Genomic DNA, 25,488 nt, shown 5'->3' with positions numbered 1-25,488 from the left:
AAAACAACTAAAGGGTACTTGGCTTACTACCTGGGTGACTAAACAGTCTGTACAACAAATTCCTGTGACATGAGTTTACCTATATAACAAACCTGAAATGTACCCCTAAACTTAAAAGTCTTTAAAAAATAGGTATTAGGAAAATAAAATATAGAAAATATGAAGAAAAGAATTACCCCAAAATTTTCTTTTAATTTCTCCAAATCTGAAGCATACAAATGTCCAGACTGAATGTACAAAATGAGTATTCAACATAAAGAATAAAAAAAAAAAAAATTGCCCAAGCAAGATGCTTCATTGTGATAATCAAAATGGGAATTAAGAGCTTCCTTTCAAAGAGAAAAAAAATACACCACAACATTTGTGAGTCTTGCATAATAGCAAGACTGGAAACCAGATGATAAGAGAAGAATTTCCTCAAAAACCTAAGGGAAAATGATTTTCAGTCTCACATGTACTGAATAAGGAATTAAACAAGAAAGAAAAACACATGAGATCCAGGAAACAGAGAACCTGATATTGGAGAGAGGCAAAGGAGATCACAAGATGAAGCAAGGCGCAGTCCAGGATGGCAGCCGCGAAGCAGGTCTAGTAAGACTCTAGATTGGAAGGTGCCAGGTGGCATATCTCCAAGGGGAAAAAAGGGAACTCACAGATGACCTAATTTGTTTGCCTAAGGGCTATAAAATAAGTTCCACTGGAAAGACTGTAAGACATAATTAGTGACAGCAATCATAAGAATTGAAAACCCTCATATGCCAGCCCTACTGCTACACACATATTTCTCTTCCCTCTTTCAGCACTACATGAATATTCATTCTGAATATAAATTTTTTTAGAGACAAGGTGTTGCTCTGTCACATAAACTGGAGTACACAGGTGCAATCATAGCCCACCACAGCCTCAAACTTCTAAGCTCAAAGGATTCTCCTGCCTTAGCCTCCCAAGAAGCTGAGAGTTTAAGAGTGCACGACCACACCTGGCTAATTATACCGTATTTAACTAACTGAGTTTCCTTGGAGTTAGTCCTCATTTTTTCATTTGATTATTTAAATTATATTCTTAGGTTTCAGTGATAAAAATAAAACTTTTATTTAAAAAATAATTAGGGTATGTTTTTAATATTTCTCATTTTATGCAAATATTTATTTTCTAAATAGGTATGTAATATAGACAAACCTATACATATTTATAACTTCGTTTTTCATTTTTTTCAAAGTCATTAGATTTAATCCTTATCAGAGATTAGTCTTCACAACAATTTCTAGTTACTTCATAACATTTCAATAAGAATATATGATTATTTATTTACTCATATTCCTCTGTGTTGGGTATACGATTTTCTCAAAATTTTGTATATCCTTAACAATGCTCACTTGAGTACCTTTCTATATAAATCTTTGTGTATATCTCCAATGACAGGTTCCTAGAAGCAGAACAAGGCTTTTAACACTTTTTATCTATACTACTTAGTTGCCAGCTAAAATTTCTGCCAATTTACATTCATACCTACAACGTATTATGATTATTTAAGCAAATACTTACCAGGAGTAATATGTTTTAAATATTTCAAAAGTTAAAAGGGAATAAATTTAACATGTACTCATTTTAATTTGAATGTGCCTATTAGTTATATTATCTACTTGTGATTTTTAATCATTTTTCTATGAGACAATTACTTGTATACGTGCTGTTTTTAATTTGGTAAATTTCTTCACAGATTAAGCACATTTATCCCTTTGTCATATTTGTGGTAACTATTTTTCAATTTAACTCTTATGTAGTCACACCTTTGTTTTTCCTTCCCTTGCACTTGTATCTAAAAAGTCCTTCCCTCAGCTCAAGGATTGCTAAATATTGACTTATATTTTCTTCTCTTTCTCTCTCTCCATCTCTCTTTCACTGAAGGGTGGTATTATGGTTTTATTGGTAGTAATTATTTAAAATAATCTCTAAAAGGGATCATTTAGCAATTCTTCTATAAAAGTATAGGGAAGCAGCGAGAAGACGTCAGGAATATAAAGGTGGTTTAAAATGAAATACAGTAACTTTCTATGTATCTTTTAACTACAAATCTTTCAACATACAAGTTTTCTTCCATAAATATCTGTACTACATGGGTCATAACAGAAGCAATGTTATACTTTTAGGTATATATGCTCATATAGCTTAAATTTTTTAAGTTTTTACTCACTTGTGGTCATGATGTTAGGAGGGCAGGAGGGTATTCCATGATCTACTGCCCATCTGTAGGCTCCTTCACCAACTAAAAAGCTAACAACAGAAAAATTATTTTTAAGATTCACAGCGTTATCTTCTCCTACATATTCAATAAATACAGGTAATATGGTAAGGCAACTGAAAAAAAGTATTGCATATGGACATAATTCCAGATTTACCTCGAAGATGACTGCATGCTAAAAAATTCCTGAAAATTTTTCCCCAAATTAGAAATTTTACAATTGGAATGTTACGATACAATTTGCAATAACTCATAAGTAAAAATTGGCAAAACTCAACATAATAAGATGTAAAAACAGTTGGCTTCTCAGTAGAAAATAGTAGGATTTGTCTTGGACCAACAGGGTTCTCAGTTAATGTCACAAGATTGGTTAATCAAATTAACAGTTTACAATTAAGTGAATGTCTTCAGATTTGGATTATTGCCTAGTACAATACCTGGATCCATCCAAAGTTAGTGGGTACATCTAGAAATGCCCAAACATGTATGCTTACATTTCTAAGCCTTGATGCAACAGAAATATATACATGACCCTCAGAATCATATTTACTGTGGTAAGTACTATGGTATGTCTCAAAAGTAACTTTTAAGTGCTAAATCACAAGTTTTAACATAGCAAAGTGGGTAAAAGGATACTGCCAGCTAAATATAAAAGACTTGTTTTCAAAAATTTCAAATAGCATATAGGATAATTACCCCATTCCCTAAGTAATCTGACTAAGGAAATAGTAATGGCAAGTAGTTACCATAATAATTAATCACTTCATCTTCTTCCATAGCCAACTTCTTAACGATCTCAGCGAGCTAATAATGGATTCGTTGAACTTGTGCCTACTTGTTAGTTTTCCACTCCCTATTTTTGGTTTCTGCTATTTAAATCATTCCGACATTAAAAACTAAAAGGAATACATATAGAAGTCGTAAGACTTGACTGTTAATAAGACCAGTGACAGACTGGCAAACAAAATCTAAGTAGACCTCAGAAACATATCCAAATGGGAAACTAAATGGTTAACCTCAATAACTGTTTTCTAATATACATAAAGATGGGGATGGAGGGAGTATTTTAAATAGAGAAAAGAGAAGGCCAATGAGAACAAATTTACCTCTTCAAAATTCTATAAAAAGTAAAATTCTAAAGGATGCTAAGAAAACAGTTTTTCCGGGGCCGGGCGCGGTGGCTCACGCCTGTAATCCTAGCACTTTGGGAGGCTGAGGTGGGTGGATCATCTGAGGTCAGGAGTTCAAGACCAGCTTGGCCATCATGGTGAAACCTCATCTTAAAAAAATAAAAAATAAAAAAATAAAATAAAATAATAAAGAAAGAAAGAAAAGAAAACAGTTTTTCCTATTCTTGTACAAAATGAAACCAACTGCAAAGAAAAGCTGTCACATGAAGTTCAAATGTTAGGATAACTGAAATAGGAACTTGGATGCATATCTGTCCTGATGGCATTTTTAGCAGTTCCCCCTTCTAGGAAAAAAAACTGATAAAAGAAATCATTTGATGAGAAGTAAAAGAGAAGCTGAAGTAGTAAACTAAATGATCAAGACAAAAGTTTGGAGTTGAATCTAGTATTCTCAACAGGCCCACTGGTCACTTTGGGTTCAATTCCAATATCTGGAATCAGTGAGTTGCATTTTACAAAATATTAAGCTTTATCTTATATTTTTTTAATCATTCAAAGGTTTGATTCTAAGTAAAATCAATTTGCTACTGTCAACTACACAAGTTTTTAAATACTTCAGGCATTGTAAAATATTCATGGGAAGGCAAATATTTGGACATCATCTTATGAATAAGTATACTAAATATCTACCCTTTCCTTAATTTAAATAATTATTGTATAGGTCATCATCACACAAAATATAATTGCTTTTGAAATCATTTTAGCACAAGCTTTTACTAAAAACTACAGTGACATGTCACAAAAAAAAAAAAAAGAACACATTCCCAAACATTAAATGCAGTACCAATTCAAATTTCTCTCAAGCATTCTTCTGATTCACCAAGGAGGAAACTTCTAGAAAAGGTTCACACCAATCTACTTCAAAGTCCCACTGACTCTACCTTTACAACTTATCTGGAATCTGACCACTTCTCACCACCTCCACAGCTACCACCTTGGTCTGAGCCACCATCATCTGATACCTACAACGCTGCAGTGGCCTGTTTTGATGCTTGTTTTGCCTTGCCCTGTACCCCCTGACCCCATGACCCCAGTCAATTCTCAACACACCAGACACTTAAATCCTTGTAAAATACAAGTCAGGTAATGGCACTCCTCTTTCAAAATACTGTAAAACCTCTTGTGAGGACCAGTGTAAAAACTAGAGTCTTTTTAAAAATCTATAAGCTCCCATGGAATCTGATCCACTCCCTTCCCCAATTTATCTCTTATTCCTCTTGCCACCTTGTGTACTATACTCGAACATACAAGGAGGCTCCTGCCTCAGGGTCTTTACCCTAACTGTTCCCTTGCCTGGCTCTTTCCGTAGTTCCCAAATGGGAAATTCCTTCACATCGTCAAATATACCTCCTTGATGAGGCCTCCTTAAAAATGCATCCCAATACCCTGCACCCCTATACCAGTACGCCCAATCCCCTTATCCTGCTTTTACCTTTTTCCACCTTCTAAAATATTATATAATTTAAAATTTACATATTGTATCTATTGGTGTATTTCTATGTAAATTCCTTATAAGCTTCAAGCTTCGTAAGGGTAGAGATCTTAGTTTATTCATCAACATATCTCAAGCATTTAGAACAGTGCCTGAAGCATATTAAACATTAAATAAAAATTGGCAAGATATTAAACAAAATAATAGAATGTCAAACTTCCCTAGATTAATGAACAGCATTTTCCTTGTGTTATACCCATCTTCATTTACATTAAAGTAGATCTAAATGGTTATAAAACAAAAAGCAACACTCTACTGAAACCAGCATGGAGGTGGGGTAATTAAAACTCTCGGCCAGGCACAGTGGCTCACACCTGTAATCCCAGCACTTTGGGAGGCCAACACAGGTACATCACTTGAGGTCAGGAGTTTGAGACTCGCCTGGCCAACATGGTGAAACCCTGTCTCTACCAAAAATATAAAAAATTAGCCAGGTATGGTGGCACATGCCTGTAATTCCAGTTACTCGGGAGGCTGAGGCAAGAGAATCACTTGAATCTGGGAGGCAGAGGTTGCAGTGAGCCGAGATCATGCCATTGCACTCCAGTCTGGGCGACACAGTGAGACTTTGTCTAAGAAAATAATAAAAATAAATAAATAACTCTCAATAACTGAGCTGCAAATGCTGACAGAGAAAACACCCTGAAATGGACTATCTGGGCAAATATGGTGATATGAATTACAATCTCATGGATGTACTCATGTGAATTACAATCTCATGGATGTTCTCATGGATGGGAACTTCCCATTTTCAAAGAACCATGACTCTATAATCAGTCTAAAATGTGTAAGTTAGTGAGTCAGAAAGCGCTTAAGGATCTTCAAGAACCCCAATGATCAAAATACATTGTTTTCAATGAGAAAGATATAGGAGAACATAACTAATTCTCTGGGCTCCAGAACTGAGTTCTATTTTATCTCACTTCTTTGCTCATCATAAATACACAAAACTGAAGAAAAATAACTTTGGTTATTGATTAAAGCTTATCAACACATAAAATGCAAATAAAGAAAAACTTGCTGTATTTGGAATAACATGTAACAACCAAATTATAACTGTTCTCTTTTGGACTTTGTTTTAAATTCTTCATTACTGAAATGTTCTAACATATATGACTGTATTCTCCCAAAATTCATAGTCTGAAATCTCACCCCTAAAGTATTGGGATGCCATTAGGAGGTGGGGCCTTTTGGGAGGTGATCAGGTCATGAGGGTGACACCCTCTTAAGCAGGATTAGCCCTCTTGAATGCTCCCTTTAATGGGATAATGAATTCCCCAGCTCCTTGATCTTGAACTTCCCAGCCTTCAGGATTGTGAGAAACTTTTATTTTTTTATGTTTATTTATTTTGAGACAGGGTCTTGCTCTGTCACTCAGGCTGGAATGCAGTAGCACAATCTCGGCTCACTGCAGCCTCCACCTCCCAGGTTCAAACAATTCACCTGCCTCAGCCTGGGACCACCACGCCCGGCTAATTCTTGTATTTTTAGTAGAGACGAGGTTTCACCATGTTGGCCAGGATGGTCTTGATATCCTGGTCTCATGGTCCGCCCACCTTGGCCTCCCAAAGTGCTGAGATTATAGGCGTAAGCCACAGTGCCCGGCTGAAACTTCTATTTTTTATAAGCTACCTAGTTTATGGTATTAAGGTGTTTTCTTATAGCAGAAACTCTCTAGAGTTCACTGTGTAAATGTAATATAGTTTTTTAAAAAAAGTTCCGAGCACCCCAAATCAACATAACCAAATTTATCATGTTTTTACTTTGAGCTTATTTACGTGTGATCCAAATATTTCTAGTCATCTAATTTCTATAATAATTTAAACAGTGAACTTCCAAGTATGTGAGAGATTTTCACTTCTAGGCAAGATGGAGTAACAGGGAACAAAGCCTCTTATTTGAAGCAGTGAAAAAAAAAAAAAAGACAGAATATAGAAAATAACATTTTTCAGACATAAGACATTAAGTAACATAAGATAGTGATCCTTCAGAGAACGGAAACAAAGTAAACCTTGTGATTGCCCTACTGCAATCATAGGGCTCACCTTCATTACTAGAGAGTTTCTAAACCACAGCATGGGAGCTCCAGCAGTATCTCTGAGTTAAAGTGACATAGTTGGGCATCCAGAGAGGCCACATAGCCAGAGTTCACAAAAAGAGTACCAGAAAGGAAAGAGCTGCACACAGAGAGTTCTCTAGAGATCTGCTGAGTATCCCTCTGGTCTTCAGCTAAATAGAGATCAGTGCATGTTTAAAAAGAAATTACCCAAAGCCTTGGAACAAATACAATGAAAGCTAAAACAAAATAAAAATCCCCAAGTTCAGACAGAGCCAGGAACAGCTCCTACTCCCACCAGTGAAAGGAAAGGCCTTATTCTAGGTGCATCTGTTATAATACTTTGAAAGATTCTGCCTCAATAGCAAGGCAAAATTAGCTCAAGGCCAAATACTTCTTGTCTCGTGTAACAAAGTTTAAAGTCAGACCTGAAAGGCTCAAGCTGTTTTTAAATAACTTAGCCACATCCTAGAATAAAACGTAAAAAAAAGTTATTAAAATACAAAAATACAAAGAACCCAAAAATGTAAAACTCACAATCTCTGAAACCCAATAAAAATCACCAAGCACGCAAAATAGGAGGAAAAGGTAACCTGCAATGAAGTGAAAAGTCATTGAATTGAAAACAATCTATAAATAACAAAGATGATAGAATTATCAAAGATATTAAAATAGTTATTAAAATACTATACATATGTTCATGAAGCTAGAGGAAAGTTTAAGCATGTTAAGTAGACACATGGAAGACATTTGTTTAAAGATGCAAATCAACTTGTAGAGAAAAAAATAACAATGTCAGAAATAAAAAAAACAAGCTGAATGGGCTTAGCAGGTAACTAGACAGAAAAATAATTAGTAAGCTTGAAGGCAGCAGTGGAAACTATGAAACTATTTAAAATGAAACAAAGAGAGAAAAAACACAATGAAAAAAGTAAACAAATCATCAGTGATCTGTAAAGTACAAGAGGCTGGATTTATGTATAATCAGAATTCGGAACAGAAGAGACAGGGATTCAGAAAAAAGTGTCCAAAGAGATGAGAAATTTTTTCCCAAAACTGATGAAATATATATCCCTACACATTCAAAAAGCAAAATGAACCCAAACCAAAGTTATTACAAGAAAACTATAAACCAATATTACTCATAAACATAGATATAAAAATTATTTACCAAATATTAGGAACCTGAAACCAACAATATAGAAAACAAATAATACATTATGACCAAGTAGAATTTATCCCAGGAATGCAACTGCTGCTTTATCAATCAAAAATCAACAAATCACTAAATTAGCTAATTAAATTTTAAAAATCCTAAGATCATCTCAACAGATGCAGAAAAGCATTTGACAAAGTACAACACCTATTTCTACTATAATTCTGAGCACACTACGTGATATGGTTTGGCTGTACAGGTATTGATCGACTTACGACCTATGTAACTTACGACCATTTGACTTTACAACCACAATCGCTAGCCATGACTGCTCTGCGTCTGGCAGCGCCAACGTTGCCCAGCTGGGTGTACGACAGTGCGGACCAGCTTCCAGCAGCACTACCATCTCCGCATGCACCATTTCAACTGTTATCCCAGACTCGGTACAGCAATTTGTGTTTTGTGTCTTGGATATTTTTCATCAAACCCCTTCCAAGATGTCTACCAAGAGGAAATTGTCTACGCCTCAGCCTGCCAAGAAGGAAAGAAAGGCCATCGATCTCGACACACGAAAATGAAGGTAATTAAGCAGTACAAAGGAGGCAAGAAAGTGAATGTGATCGCACGTGATACGAAGTTATCACACTCGACTGTGTCGACGATTTTGAAAGATAAAGAATTCGTGAAGCTGTGAAAGGTTCTGCACCCATGCGATCAACGGTTATAACAAAGCAACGAAGCGGGCCCATCCACAAAATGGAGACATTGCTATATATTTGGATGGAAGATCAAATTCAAAAACGGCCAATAAAATGTTTCGTACATGTTTATATATATTTTGATATGTTTTGCAATTGGGAAAATGTTTCCTATGGTATTTTTTATAGCTGTATTTTGTATTTTCGTATGCACCTGTATTTTGTAATTTTGTATGTTTTGCAAATATTAAACCAGTTGTACTGGTAATGCAGCGTTTTACTTAAACCTGACGAATGTAAAAATAAGAAACAAAATGGTGTAGAGATGATAGAAATGGCATAAAATGAACAAAGAAAATTATGATATATAACAATAATGAAAGAAAATTATGATAAAATATGACTTAAAGATTTTTATAACATCATTTCACAGTACTGTACATATAGCCTACTCAACTTACGACCAAATCGTGTTACGACCGGTTTGTTGGAACCAATCGTGGTCGTAAGTCAAGCACTAGCTTATAACTCCACTCAAATCTCATCTTGAATTGTAGCTCCCATAATACCCATCTGTCATGAAAGGGACCCAATGGGAGGTAACTGAATCATGGGACCAGGTTTTTCCAATGCTGTTCTTGTGATAGTGAATAAGTCTCATAAGAGTTGATGGTTTTATAAAGGGCAGTTCCTCTGCAGACACTCTCTTGCCTGCCACCATGTAATGTAAGATGTGCCTTTGCTCCTCCTTCACCTTTTGCCGTGATTGTGAGGCCTCCCCAGCTATGTCAAACTGTGAGTCCATTAAACCTCTTTTTCTTTATAAATTCCAGTCCCAGGTACTTGTTCATAGCAGTACAAAAGTGGACTAATAAAAACAAGGGAAATTTCTCAGATGATCAAAACCATCTGTGATTAACCTACAGCAATCATCATACTTGATGATGAAAGACCAAATGCTTCTTCCCTAAGATCACAAACAAGGGAAGGATGTCCACTGTCATAATTCTACTGTACACTGCATTGGATATTCCAGCCAATGCAATAAAGCATGAAAAAAAAAATAGTTAAAAGAATCCAGTATAGAAATAGAAATAAAACTATATTCATTCCCAGGAGACATATTTTTGTAGAAAATCTTGGCTGGGCAAGGTGGCTCACGCCTATAATCCCAGCACTTTGGGAGGCTAAGGTGGGTGGATCACCTAAGGTCAGGAGTTCCAGACCAGCCTGACCAACATGGAGAAACCCCATCTCTACTAAAAATACAAAATTAGCCAGGCATTGTGGCACATGCCTGTAATCCCAGCTACTTGGGAGGCTGAGCCAGGAGAATTGCTTGAATCTGGGAGGCACAGGCTGCAGTGAGCCGAGGTCGTGCCATTGCACTCCAGCCTGGGTGACGGAGCAAGACTCCATCTCAAAAAGAAAGAAAGAAAGAAAATCTTATAGAATCTATAAAAAATGAAACTAAAACAAATGGATTTACCAAATTCCCATCATAAAATGTCAATATGTTAAAATCAATCATATTTCTACATACTGATAATGAACATTTGGAAATAAATATGTTTAAGTATACCATTTACCACAGCACCAAAAAGAATGAAGTACCAGGTGTAAACATAATAAACGCTGTGCAAGATCTATACACTGAAACTATACAAGTTAAAACCTTGATAAACGCATATATTAGAAAGAAGCCTACTCAAATTCTGGCAGACTATTTATAGAAATGGAAAAATTCTAAAATTCATATGAAAATGTAAAACACCTTCAGCTTCTGAATCTAGAGGTAAAACAAAAAATTTAAAAATTTAAAAATTAAATGTAAAACACCTAAAATATCAAAACACTCAAAAACATAATTACTTTTGTGAGAAAACCAGCTAGTTCCACAGAACAGAGGTCTCAGAAATAACGCCACACATCTACAACCATCTCTTTGACAAACCTGACAAAAACAAGCAATGGGGAAAGGATTCCTATTTAATAAATGGTGTTGGGAAAACTGGCTAGCCATATGCAGAAAACTGAAACTGGATCCCTTCCTTCCAGCTTATACAAAAATTAACTCTAGATGGGTTAAAGATTAAACTTAAGAACACCATAAAAATTCTAGAAGAAAACCTAGGCAATACCATTCAAAACATAGGTGGGTAAGGACTTCATGACTAAAATATCAAAAGCAATGGCAACAAAAGCCAAAATAGACAAATGGGATCTAATTAAACTTAAGAGCTTCTGCACAGCAAAAGAAACTATCAGTAGAGTGAACTGGCAACCAACAGAATGGGGAAAAAAATGTGCGATCTACCCATGTGACAAAGGGCTAATATCCAGACTCTTTGTAGAACTTAAACAAATTTACAAGAAAAAAAAAAAAACCTCGTCAAAAAGTGGGTGAAGGACATCAACAGACACTTCTCAAAAGAAGACATTTATACAGCCAATGAACATACTAAAAAAAGCTTATCATAACTGGTCATTAGAGAAATGCAAATCAAAACCACATGGAGATACCATCTCATACCAGTTAGAACGGCAATCATTAAAAAATTGGGAGACAACAGATGCAGGACAGGATGTGGAGAAATATGAACGCTTTTACACTGTTGGTGGGAGTGTAAATTAGTTCAACCATTGTGGAAGACAGTGTGGTGACTCATCAAGGATCCAGAACTGGAAATACCATTTCATCCAGCAATCCCATTACTGAGATATGCCCAAAGGATTATAAATCTTTCTATTATAAACACACATGCACACATATGTTTATTGCGGCACTGTTCACAATAGCAAAGACTTGGAACCAACCCAAATACCCATCACTGATAGACTGGATAAAGAAAATGTGGCACATATACACCATGGAATACTATGCAGCCATAAAAAAGGATGAGGTCACGTCCTTTGCAGGGACATGGATAAAGCTGAAAACCATCATTCTCAGCAAACTGACACAAGAACAGAAAACCAAACACCGCATGTTCTCACTCATAAGTGGGTGTTTAACAATGAGAACACATGGACACAGGGAGGGGAACAGCACACACCAGGGCCTGTTGGGAAAAAGGGGACTAGGGGAGGGATAGCAGGGGATGGAGGGATAGGGAAAGGATAACATTAGGAGAAAATCTAATGTAGATGATGGGGTGATGGATGCAGCAAACCACCATGGCACATGTATACCTAGGTAACAAACCTGCACACTCTGCACATGTACCCCAGCTAGTTCCAGACAGGTGTAGCATTACTATACAATATTATTTTAATAAAGAGGTAGCCATCACTTTTTCCCACGTTTTCTCCTTGTAAAATATTAAAATACTGCATAGGTCCCCTTTGACAATTGCCTCATCTTAGTCCCTCTTCCCTCTTCCCATGCAGTAATCACAGTGGCTGTAGTAAATCTACGTTACAAGTCTTTTTTGTACATCTATGCACATATTTATGTAGCCACAGAAAATCAGAGTATTGTATATGCTGTAACAATATGAAAGACTATATGGCAATGAGAAAAGCTTAAAATCAGGATTATTGTTACCCAGGTGTAGGACAAAGATGGGGGTCAGGGTGAGCATGTAGGACAGTGGAAGGAACAAGGAATACATGTTAAATCTCTTCCCTTTTTACTTTTTAAAGATTTTTAAAATATATTACTCCCAGTAAGTGTTTGGTTAAACGATCATAAGACATTATAGGTAGAAATGTAAATTGGCAGAGTTTAGTCTGGGCAGCTCCAAATCTTTTGGTGGTATTTTATTTCCTATCCTAGGTGGCAGAGAACAAGTGTGCATCATACTGTTTTGTAATTCTTTTAAGAAAACAGAAGTCAAAATGAACATATCATCAGCAACCTGATTTATTTACTCTACAATGTAGAGATCTATTTCTGTGGACTGAATCATGCCCACCCAAAAATTCATTTGTTGAAGCCCTAGCCCTCAATGTGATATATTTGGAGATGGCCCTTTGGGAGATAATCACAGTTGGATAAAGTCATGAGCGTAAGGTCCTCTTGATGTTATTAGTGTCTTTATAAGAAGGAAATGTTTCTCTCTCAATATCCCCTTCCTACACCCCATTTCTAGTATAAGAGCACAATGAGAAGGCAAGCTAGAAAAGGAACCCTCACCAGAAACCAAACAGGCTGAAACCTAGATCTGGGACTTATTAACTTCCAGGACTGTGAGAAATACAATTCTACTGTTTAAGCCACTAAATCTAAGGTATTTTGTTAAGGCAGCTCAAGTAAATTAATTCTAACAGTAAGTCATGGTGCCATACACAAATGTTTCTCTCCTTTTTTCTAATGCCACAGGATATCCAATAATATAACTAGAAAACGGTTTATTTACCCACTGATGGATATTTAGGTAGCTTACATGTTTATACTCTACAAGCAACAATGCTATAGCCTTCTTGTGCTGTACAAGCCTTCTTGTGAAGACATTTTGTCTCAGGATAGAAATGCTGGAGCATACAATGTCCATTTTCAATTTGTATTTAATAAATAACATCAAAATGTCTCTCAACTGGTTTTTTATGTTCCCATCAACAGCAGAAGAACCTGTTTTCCATGCCCTGAAAACTGCATATTGCTGGTCTTTGTTAATTTTGCTACTTTAAAAAGATAAAAATATTGTCCTTTTTTTTTTTTACTAATAATTCCTTGATTAATATTATTGGGTACCTTTTCATGTATTTATATCCCATTAATTTTTTTCCCATGAATTGCCTATTTATATCCTTTACTAATTTTTAAAATTTGGGTTGTCTTTTTCTTATTGATATTTTATAGTTCATAAACACTTTGGATAATTTTTTGTTTGCTACATATCCTGCAAATAATTTTTCTCAGTTCCAAAGGACATACTGTCTTTTAATTCTGATCATAGTATCTTCAGTTGTATCACAGGTATATATCTTTACTTGTCATATGTTTCAATACTTAGCCTTATTTTTTATCTTAATACATTTTTTGCTGCCTCATAGTCATAAGAATACTCTTCCATATTTTTTCCTAGTATTTTTATACTACACTTTTTTACTTTTGGGTTTGGGCTTTTTCTTAGTGATGTGACATCGGAATTTAAGTTCTTGGAGTAGGTAGTCAATTGTCCCAACACAATTTATTTAATATACCATTCTTTTTCCCCATAATGATTTGAGATGATAATGTTATCATAGACCAAATTCCCTCATGCACTGAGGGCTTCTAGACTTGGAGTTCTTATTCATCTTTTTATCTATACCTATTATCAACCTGTTTCAATTACTACAGTATTATATAAAAGTATGCTATCCATTAAGTACATCCAACTCTTTAAGCTGTTTACAACTGTCTTGACTATTTTTGAACACTTGTTCCTCCATACAAATGTGAGAATCTGCTTGGTAAATGCCATGAGGAGTGGGGGCAATGGGATTATGATAGATTTGTAGGTGAACTTCAAAATACTTTTTACACTGTTTACGCTATTTTTCTTGCCAACCAAACAACTACATCTTTTCCTCCCTACTGGGTACATGTCTTCTAAATTGTTTAGTTCATGTTAATTAGGTTCTACACACAAAAGGAAATATTGGGTGAAAGAACACAGTCATGTTTAAATATACATTACAGAGAATATAAATCCAGAGCCAATCTCTTTGCACTTAATACTCCCTTAAAAAGGTATGGATAGAAGGACTCTGTGTGTACCTACTGAACAAACACTTAGCAAATTTTGGGCTGGTACTTTCATATAAGTCAAAAAAAATAGGACGGGTTTAATATAAATCATGAGAGAAGCACATGTAAGATTATTTTAATCATTTTTCTCATTTTCAGAGTTATCAGGAAACTTACTGAAATCAATCCAACACATATTAGAAATGATCTCAAGAAATCAGATTTGCTTCCCTTACCATTGCTTTATCAAAAACATATAATATTAAAAATTAATATTTGAGAATGTTTTTGTAATTGACTCTCTAGTGCAATAATTAAACTGGGACATATATGATTAAAATCTTAAATCTATCTGGGTAAAGGATTTAAGATTTTTTTAAACTATATTAATTTATTTTCTGTGACTTCAAAACACAGTAGAATCAAAGTAATTCCTACAGCACTACCTGTAATACCTATAGGTACCACAACTTTGTTGAACAAAGAACATTAATGTAACCTCCACAACCAGGCATGCTGAGCACAGACTAAGTATGACATGGTATTAAAGCATAAGTTTGAATATTGTTAGGCATGCTACCACTACAGCGGCTATGCTTTGCAAACACAGAATTACTTAGAAGACTATTTAAGGGTAAACTACAATGTCAGGGATTTGCTTAAAAATGCTATAGGGGCCAGGTACATTGGCTCGTGCCTATAATCCCAGCTCTCCGGGAGGCCAAGACAGGAGGGTTGCTTGAGTCCAGAAGTTTGAGACCAGCCTGGGCAACACAGCAAGACGCCACATCTACAAACAATAAAAATAATATCTAGGAAAGGCAGCAAATGCATGTAGTCCGAGCTACTCAGGAGGCTGAGGCAAGAGGATCTCTTGAGCTCAAGAGGTCAAGGCTGCAGTGAGCCATGACCGTGCCACTGCACTCCAGCCTGGGTGACAGAGTGAGACTCTGTCTCAAATAAAATAAAATAAAATAAAATAAAATAAAATAAAATAAAAATAAACAAAACCAAAAAACCCTATAGGAAAAAAACTGAGATACGTGAGACAGATGAAGAACAAAACACTGGAAATTACTGGAGCTGGATAGCAGGTTCATAAGGGCTATTTACTATATTCCATGTACTTTCATTCTAAAAACTTCTCAAAATTAAAAATTATTTCAGGCTCCAACTATAATGTGCAAGTTTTTTTTAAGTTTCATAATAAAATGAGCCCAGTTGAGCACTGATCCCCTTTCTGCTTTAATCCATAATATTCTATTCCATCCAGGACTTTATCAGTTGTACAAAATGTTCCAAGATCACAGAACAAAGTTTGTCTTCTTCTCAAAGGCATGCTACCTGGTTTGTAACCAACAGCATCAGCCTTCTGTGGATAAAAATGCACTAAAGACAGGAAAAGTCAGGAAGAACAAAGTGGTTACCAGGGAGGAATTCTGCCAGCTGAGAGCTTGCCCTTCTGCCCTTCACATAACAGTCTGTTCGCAACTGAGACTGGGTTCTTGATTCCTATAAAAAAAAATTGGCAAAAAAGATGTCAGAAATGTCTTCCAGTTTCCCACTCAGTTTTGCAGTTGTTTCAGTAAAACAACTCAAATATATTTTGGAAATTCTTTTTTGATATATCAAGTAATACTAATGAAAACCCTTAATAATCATGAGCAATAAGAGTTAAATCAAAAAATGTATGGAATACCCAGTAGAAGAAGAAAAGAACAGATATGAAATACATATTCTAATGTTTTGTCATGTGCTAAAGAAGCAAAGGCTGAATTGAAATACTACATATTTAAATTAGGTTCCTTTTTAATAGATTTCAGAATAGTTTTTAAAATGAACTGAAAATGTGGTATTCTCCTACTATCAAAACTATATATATGCTCCAAGCATTTAGTGGCTACAAAACCGTAAATTCCCTTTAAAGGATAAACATGATTATAAACAGCTTTAAACTGACCTTGGAGAGAAAAATTAACAGGAAAAAATAAGCCAAAAATTTTAAATGTCACCTGCGAGAGAGACAGAACAGGGGAAATGTCCTTCAAATTGGGTAAGGGGGGGAAAAGAGACCAAGTGTGTAAAAGACTGTAACCTACAATGTGGTTCAGATTGTTCCAGGAGGCTAACCATCATGTACAAGTGAGGCAACAGTCCTCATCCAGGAAAATGACAGGACAGTATGAGTGTGATAAACACTGTCAGGATGACAATGACAAAGACAATAGCAGTGATGATGACAATAACGATGATGGTAGAAGGCAATGAAAGTAACTACTTCCTAACATGCTCTAGGCCCAGTGCCAAATTCTAAAATGTATTGGATGAATCAGCTGATCCTTCAATTCTGTCATATAACCGCACTTATTAATCCTAGCGGATTAATAAGAAAACATTTATACAGAGGGTTAAGTTGCCTGTCCAAGATCACAGCACTGAGTTTTAACACAGAAGCAGCTAGTATCAGAGACCACACCTTTCATCACTAATCTATGCCTATCTTTCAGGACATTATGAATACAAACAAATAATCAGTGGGATATAAAGAGACTACAAAAATTTAAATTAAGGCTTCCAGATGACTCCAAGCAAAATCAACTGCAGAAATTTAGCTCAATATCAAATCTTCCACAAAAAAGTATGAAATAGAAAACAAAAAAAGAAAAGCCTAAATCAGGTATCTTTGCTAGTTCTTAATATATTTCTGGATGTGATGATTCAATATCGTAAAGACATTAATCTTTTCCAAGTTAACTTATAAATCCAAATCTTTATAAATTCTCCATCAAAACTTTCAAAAGGATTTCCATGATGCATAAGAAGCTGACTCTTAAATCAAGAAAACTTTGAAAAAGAAAAATGAAGAGGTATATTTACCCTGCAAGATATCATTTTTTATTTGAAGCTATTATAATTAAAAAACAGTGGTTCAGTACAAAATAAACAAATATATCAGTGGAATAGAATAAAACTAAAGTTCAGAAACAGACACTTGTGAATTTAGGTATTTAATATATAATATGACTAGTATTTCAAATCAGTAGGAAAAGGATAAATTACATATAAGAGGGAGAAAGAACATAGGTAAAAGCCTAAGAGTCAGACTACTTTGTAACTGTTCAGTTAATCAATTTATTGCTTCTCAGCTACAAATTCACCCTTTGTTGCCTGATGTGTGAAAATGGATATGGGCCCTCTAAGTATGTTTCATTTGCCAGCTAGCGCAATGGGTAAACTTTGTCAGTATAGGACACTGAAGAAACACTGTAGGAGGAAAGGGTATCTTGCTCACCAGGCTTCACTTTTGGCCCATGTGGTATTCTCCTGTGCTAAGTGCCCACCCACAGGGAGCAGCTTTCTCCAGCATTTGAACACCGCGTTTTCTCCAGCTCCTGATTTGTGCCATAGCAGCATAGCTGAGAGCTCCAAAAAGAATAAGATCATACTCCATCCAGGTCATTGATCCCCACACCCACTCCTCAGCCCCACAGGCACACATAACAAGTGTTCCATGGGGTGCCTGTGAAGCCAGCCAAAGCCCAATCTTTATCCTGCCCAAGGGAGGTTTAATTCCCACAGCATCTTGACCTCTGTGTGCCCACTTCCCAGCCTGATCTTCCCTTTGCCTCACAGGATTGACCCTGCTCACACAATGACTGTAGACCAGCTCTGGCCTGGGTAAGCCGGCAACTTCTCTGCCATACAGTGGATGATAGCCATACCTTCTTCAATGAGGTATGAACCTACTTCCAAATGTGTTCATCTCTGAGTATTCTCCCTCTGCTCTAGAATACATTTTTGATTTGTATTCCCATGTTTATAGTTCTGTTTGATGTTTATAGAGTTACTCTCCTATCACTGCTTAATAACTCTTTATATTAAATTTATATTTAAACTACGGTATGGTTTCTGTCTTCCAGTTTTACCCAGACGAATACAATGTCCTTGGACAAACTACTAAATCTCTCTTGTGTCTCAGTTTCCTCATCTGTAAAGCATAGGCCTCATAAGGGTATCATGAGAACTAAATGATTTAAATATGTAAAACGCTGGGCCAGGCACGGTGCCTCATGCCTGTAATCCCAGCACTTCTGGGAGGCTGAGGTAGGCAGATCATCTGAGGTCAGGAGTTCAAGACCAGCTTGGCTGACATGATGAAACCCCATCTCTACTAAAAATACAAAAATTAGCCAGGTGTGGTGGTGCACACCTGTAACTCCAGTTACTCAGGAGACTGAGGCAAGAGAATCACTTGAACCCAGGAGGCGGAGGTTGCAGTGAGCCAAGATAGCACCACTACACTCCGGCTGGGGCTGACAAAGTGAGACTCCATCTCATAAATAAATAAAATAAAATACGTAAACCACTGTAGAACAATGCCTAGGGTGTTACAGTCATTCAATAAACTGTAGTTATTGTTATTCAATTAACTATGTAGGAAAAATTTTCAGTCATTTCAGAAAAAGCAAACAATGCATTGAGGTAAATGAAAAATAAACTATACATGTGTTAGAAGAAAATACAGTTAAATTATGCTTATAAATTATGAGGGCCTTTAAGAAATACAAAATACAATAGCCACAAAAGAGAAAGTAGTAAGTTTAACAAATAGAAATGTTTAATTCCAATATGATTAAGGATATTATAAACAGAGTTAGATATTATAAACAAAAGAGAAAGCAGTAAGTTTAACAAATAAACATGTTTAATTTCAACATGATTAAGGATATTATAAACAGAGTTAAAAGACAAGTTAAAACACAAGAGGTATGAACAGGTAGTACACGAAGAAATGTTAATGGCCTTCAAACGCACAAAATTGTATTAAATACCAATAAAATTTCATAATAAAAGTTAAAATTAAAACTAAGTGGACCATGCTTTCTTAACTATCACAAAAAAGGGAAAGGATATAAGGCCGGGCGTGGTGGCTCACGCTTGTAATCCAAGCACTTTGGAGGCCAAGGCGGGCAGATCACCTGAGGTCGGGAGTTCAAGACCAGCCTGACCAACATGGTGAAACCCCATCTTTAAAATAAATAAATAAATAAGAGAAAGGATATAAAAGATCAAAACAAATAAATAACCAAATTGACCTAAGTGACACATACAGAGCACTGCACCCAACAACTCCAGAATACATACTCTTGAGTATGTATTCCTTTGAAGTTTACATGCAAATTTACCAAAACAGACTATAAGCTGGGCCATACAGCAAGTCTCTAAAAGCTTCAAGGGATTGGTACCACACATTCTCTGGCCATAGTGGAATTAAACTAAAAATCAATAAAGAAAGCTAACTAAAATGTTTTTAGGCAAATAAACTTGACAACTCATATGAAATAGACTAATTCCCAGAAAAACACACATGAAAAAGAAAATATAATCATATAAATTTAAAAACATTGAATCCTACTTTTTAAAACTTCCCACAAAGAAAACCCCATTAATTTGAAATAATTTATGAATTCCTTCAAACAATTAAAAAAGAAATTATTCCAATTACATACAAACCTTTTCAAAGAATGGGAAAAAAATTCCAAACTCATTTTATGAAAGCAGCCATAACATGGTACAGAAACAAACTATCACACATACAGTCACCTCATTTCCCAACACAATTCTGTGAGGAAAAGACTTCCTTTCAATAGAGGCCAATAGACCATTTAAATATCCATATTAGAAAATGAATAAATAAATGTTGACTCCTATGTTATATATTCAAAAATTAATCTGATCTTGATAAGAAAGCTAAATGTGAAGGATAAAAACAATAAAATTACTGAAAAAAAAGAATGAAGACTATCTTCATAACTTTGAGCAAACAAAAACTTCTTAAAATATGAAGAGTTAATCACAAAAGAAAAGGTTGCTAACTTAAACTTCATTAAAATAAAAAACTTCTATTCATCAAAAGACAGCATTAAGAGACTGCAAAGGCAAGCCATAGACTGGGAGAAGGTATCCATAATACATATATCTTACAAAGCTATTTATATATTTGTATGTAAAATACATAAATACTCCAACAAATCAATGAATTATATAATCAAATAAAAATCTGCAAAAGATGCCAACAGGCACTTCTCAACAAGGATACCTAAATGGTCAATAAGCATATGAAAAGGTTCTTATAAGTCACCAGGAAACCTCAAATTGAAACAATACCACTACACATATATCAAAATGGCTGAATTTTAAAAGTAATAATAATACCAAAAATTGGCAAAGATACAGTGTAACTGAAATGTTCCTATACTGCTAGTGGGAGTCTAAATTGCAACAATTATGTTTGAAAACCAGCAGTATCTATTTAAACAAAACATATATGCATATGTACCTAAAGAAGTACATATGTGACCAGGCACGGTGGCTCACACCTGTAATCCCAGCACTTTGGGAGGCCAAGGCTGGCAGATCACTCGAGGTCAGGAGTTCAGGACCAGCCTGGCCAACATGGTGAAACCCTGTCTCTACTAAAACTACAAAAATTAGCTGGGCATTGTGGTGGGTGCCTATAATCCCAGCTACCTGGGAGGCTGAGGCAGGAGAATCACTTGAACCCAGGAGACAGAGGTTGCAGTGAGCACAGATCGTACCACAGCACTCCAGCTTGGGTGATAAGAGTGAGACTCCATCTCAAAAAAAAAAAAAGACATGTAAAATAATATTCACTGAAGCTTTACTCATAAAAGTAAAAAACTAGAAACTTCATATGTCCATTAAAAGAAGAGTAAATACATAAGTTACAGTATATTCACTCAATGAAATACTATTAAGTGGTAAAAAGTAAAAATCTACCAATACAAAACATGGATCCATCTCACAGGCACAACATTAACCAAAAGAAAACAGACACAGAAGTGTCTCATTCCATACATGTAAATTTTAGGAACAGGCAGATTAATCTGTGGTACCCAAAGTTAGCATGGGGGAAGAAAGCACAAGAAGTATGGACCAAGGAGAAGTGCCCTTCCAGGATTATGAAAATGTTCTACATTTTGACATGGAAATGTTTAATGTCTTGATCTAGGTAGTAACTTATGTGGCTGTAAACATCTAAAAATTCATGAAGCTATACACATAAAATACATTTCATGTATATTTTGCTTGAAAAGAAATGATTTCTAAAACATGAGACATATATTTTATGTACTGATGTGGAAAAAATCTCCAAAACATTATATTTAAATCTAAAAAGTTTATAATTAACACATTTATTTTTTAAGAAAACAAATACAAGCACAAGATAAAACTGTGGTTCTACATAAAAATATAGATAAAAGCACTGTATTTTTACTGGTTAAACCCAAGGGGGAAAGGAAATGAGAAAGAAAAGATTTGGAGGATCAAAGGTAAATTGTATTTATATTACTTTAAATATTTTACAACAAAAAATATAATGTGTATTTCAAATTTTAAAGTTAATATTCTAAATCAGGTCTTAAATGTTTCTAATCTCTCAAAGGAATAGAGGATAATGATCAAATTCTAGTCAAAAACTACTTATAATTAAGATTTTATATCTTAAATTCAATTTTAAAAAAAGAACATTTGTGAGCCGGACGCGGTGGCTCACGCCTGTAATCTTAGCACTTTGGGAGGCTGAGGTGGGTGGATCACCTGAGATCGGGAGTTCAAGGCCAGCCTGGCCATCATGGTGAAACCCCATCTTAAAAAAAAAAAAAAAAAGAAAATTTGTTCTAAACACTATTCCAAGTAGGAATGGTGAAAAAGACTGTAATCATCTTTAGAAGGCATGAAATGGTCACGTGCATAGTTTTCCAAGGATAGTAGGTCATAATGCCCACATACCACTCAGTGCTCCAACTGCTCCAAAATTTAAGGATTTTCCATCCATTATGCTGGCATCACACTCAATTTCACCTAACAGATTTAGATTAGATCCCATTCCTGCATTTGTAAAAGGAGAATCCTAAAAGACAAAAACAAAAATTAAAATATCATTAGTCTTAAAAAAGCATTAATGCCAATCCTTCATGAAATTTTCTAAAAACTAGAAGGTAAGAGAATACTTCCCAACTCATCGTATGATGTCAATACTACTCTGATGTCAAACATGACAAAGATATCAGCAGGAAAGTCAGATCAATATGCTTTGTAAATACTGATTTAAAAAAAAAAAAAGTCATCAAAGAAATACCAGCAAACCAAATCCAGCAAAATATAACAGAGGCTGAATATCACAAGCAAGAGGAAAACAAGATTGGTTTAATATCTGAAAATCAGTGTAATACTCTGTATTAATAAAACACAGGGGAAAACATGATCATATCAAAAAACACAGAAAAAAGGTATTTGACAAAATGCAACATCCTTTCACAAGAAAAACAGAAACAGATAAGGAAACTTCTTTAACTTGATAAAGGGGATTAATGAAACGGCCAGGCCAGGCACAGTAGCTCACACCTGTAATCAAACACTTTGGGAGGCCAAGGTGGGAAGATCACCTCAACCTAGCTGTTCAAGACCAGCCTGGGCAACACAGTAAGACACCATCTGTATCAAAAAAATTAAAAATTAGCCAGGCGTGGTAGTACTCATCTGTGGTCCCAGCTGCTCAGGAGGCTGAGGATGGAGGATCACATAAGCCTGGGATATCAAGGCTCTAGTACACCAGAACCACGCCAAAAAAAAAAAAAAAAAAAAGTCCGCAGTTAACATTATAATTAACAGTGAAAGACTGGATGCCTTCCCCTAAGGTCAGGAACAAGACAAGGATATCCACTCTCAGTACCTATTCACCAATATACTGTACAATCTAACCTGATAATCAGAGAAAAAGAAGAAAGAAAGAGCATCTAGATTGGAAAGGAAGAAGTAAAATTGTCTCTGTTTCAAGATAACATGATCCTATATATAGAAAATCCTAAAGACTCCACTAAAAAAACTATTAGAATTAATGTTCAGGAAGATTGCAGGATATGAGATCAATATGCAAAAATCAATTGGAATTTTATATATTAGCAATAAACAATCTGAAAATGAAATCAAGAAAATCTCATTTACAATAATATCAAAAACAATAGAAATACATTTTTAAAAAGACGTATAAGACTTGTATACTAAAAACTATAAAATACATTGAAAAAGAAAGTTTAATTCAATACCTAAATAAATGGAAAAACATTCTAAGTACATGGACCAGAAGGCTTAATGTTGTTACAATGGCAATACTCCCCAAACTGATGTAATTCAAAGTGATCCCTTATCAAATCCTAGCTACATTTTTGACAGAAATTGACAGGCTGATCTTAAAATTCATATGGAAATGCAAGAGACCCATAATAACCAAACGATCTTGAAAAGAACAGAAATAAAGGACTCTTAATTCTAGGTTTTATAACTTACTATACAACTAAAGTAATCAAGACAGTGTAATACAGATACATAGCTAAGGATAGATATATAAATTGATATAATTGAGAATCCAGAAATACACCCTTATAATCAATTCAACAAGGTTGCCATAAAATTCAATAAAGAAGGTATAATCTTTTCAATAAATGGCACTGAAACAATTAGATATCCATATGTAAGAAAATGAAGTTGGACCCCTATCTCACACTATATATAAAAACTCAAAGTGGATCAAAGGCCTATATGTAAGAGCTAAAACTACATAACTCTTCAAAGGAAGCATGAAGACAAATGGTCATAATCTTGGATAACAAAATAGTTTTGTATTTGACATGAAAAACACAAACCAAAGAAAAAACTAGGTAAACAGGACTTCATAAAAATTTAAAACTTTAATTTCAAAGAACACGATAAAGTAGGAAAAAAAAAAACCAAAATGGAAGAAAAAAATCACAAGTCATATATCTAATAAGGGGCTTATATCCAGAATATATATTGAAAAAAATTCTACAACTCTAAAATAAAAAGACAACACAATTTAAAAATGGGAAAAGAATGTGAACTAACATTTCTCCAAATAAGATCTATAAATCAACAGCAAGTGCATGAAAAGATGTTCACGCCACTGCATTCAGCCTGGGCAAAAAAGTGAAACCCTATCTCTAAAAACTAAATAAATAAAAATCAATTTTAAAAATAGAAAAATGTGTCCAGGCATGGTGGCTCACGCCTGTAATCCCAGGACTTGGGGAGGCTGAGGTGGGTGGATGACTTGAGGCCAGGAGTTCAAAACCAGCCTGACCAACATGGTGAGACCCTATCTCTACTAAAACTATAAAAATTAGCCAGGCATGGTGACACGAGAAATGCTTGAACCCAGGAGGCGGAGGTTGTAGCGAGTCAAGATCGTGAGCCACTGCACTCCAGCCTGGATGACAGAGTGAGACTCTGTCTCAAAAAAAAACAAAAAAGCTTCAATATCTTTTGTCATCAGGAAAAGGCAAATCAAAACCCACAACAAAATACTACTTCAAACCCACAAGGATGGCAATAATTACACAGATAATAACATATGTTGCCAAGGATGTACTGACATGCAAGTAAGCAGAACAATATGGCCCACAACCAGAAGAAATCTCAAATAATAACAAATGCGGAAATGACACCAATGACCAAATTAGCCAACAATTTTAATGTTAGCTAACAACATTAAACTATATCATATAAACATACTCTATATGTTCAAGTAGGTATATGAAAATGCTAGCAAATGGAGGAAAGAAAAAAATCCTATAAAAATTTTTGGCCAGGTACAGTGGCTCATGCCTGTAATCCCAGCACTTTGGGAGGGTGAGGCAGACAGATCACGAGGTCAGGGGTTCGAGACCAGCCTGGCCAACTTGGTGAAACCCTATCTCTACTAAAAATATAAAAATTAGCCAAGCATGGTGGCACGTGCCTGTAATTCCAACTACCCAGGAGGCTGAGGCAGGAGAATCACTTGAACCCAGGAAGCAGAGGTTGCAGTGAGCTGTTATCAAGCCACTGCACTCCAGCCTGGGTGACAGAATGAGGCTCCATCTTAAAAAAAAAAAA

General features: G+C 35.3%; 1 protein-coding gene across 6 annotated transcripts in view; it reads right to left on the bottom strand.

Moving 5' to 3' along the window:
• TASP1 (taspase 1) overlaps window positions 1-25,488 on the bottom strand; it is a 249,705-nt gene that overhangs the window by 176,271 nt on the left and 47,946 nt on the right. For all 6 annotated transcript variants that reach the window (XR_001821353.2, XM_017517441.2, XM_017517445.2 and 3 more), the window contains 3 exons: window positions 22,327-22,447; window positions 15,939-16,023; window positions 2,195-2,274 (listed from right to left, as the gene is read on the bottom strand). Coding sequence is in view for 5 of the 6 variants with exons in the window: in XM_017517441.2 (XP_017372930.1) it covers window positions 2,195-2,274; window positions 15,939-16,023; window positions 22,327-22,447 (286 nt within the window). In the remaining variant the exon portion in view is untranslated. The remainder of the gene's footprint in view (window positions 1-2,194; window positions 2,275-15,938; window positions 16,024-22,326; window positions 22,448-25,488) is intronic.

Source organism: Cebus imitator, unplaced genomic scaffold (genome assembly GCF_001604975.1).
Source record: "Cebus imitator isolate Cc_AM_T3 unplaced genomic scaffold, Cebus_imitator-1.0 Scaffold632, whole genome shotgun sequence".
NCBI classification, from domain to species: domain Eukaryota; kingdom Metazoa; phylum Chordata; class Mammalia; order Primates; family Cebidae; genus Cebus; species Cebus imitator.
This window is presented reverse-complemented; position numbering and strand designations above follow the sequence as displayed.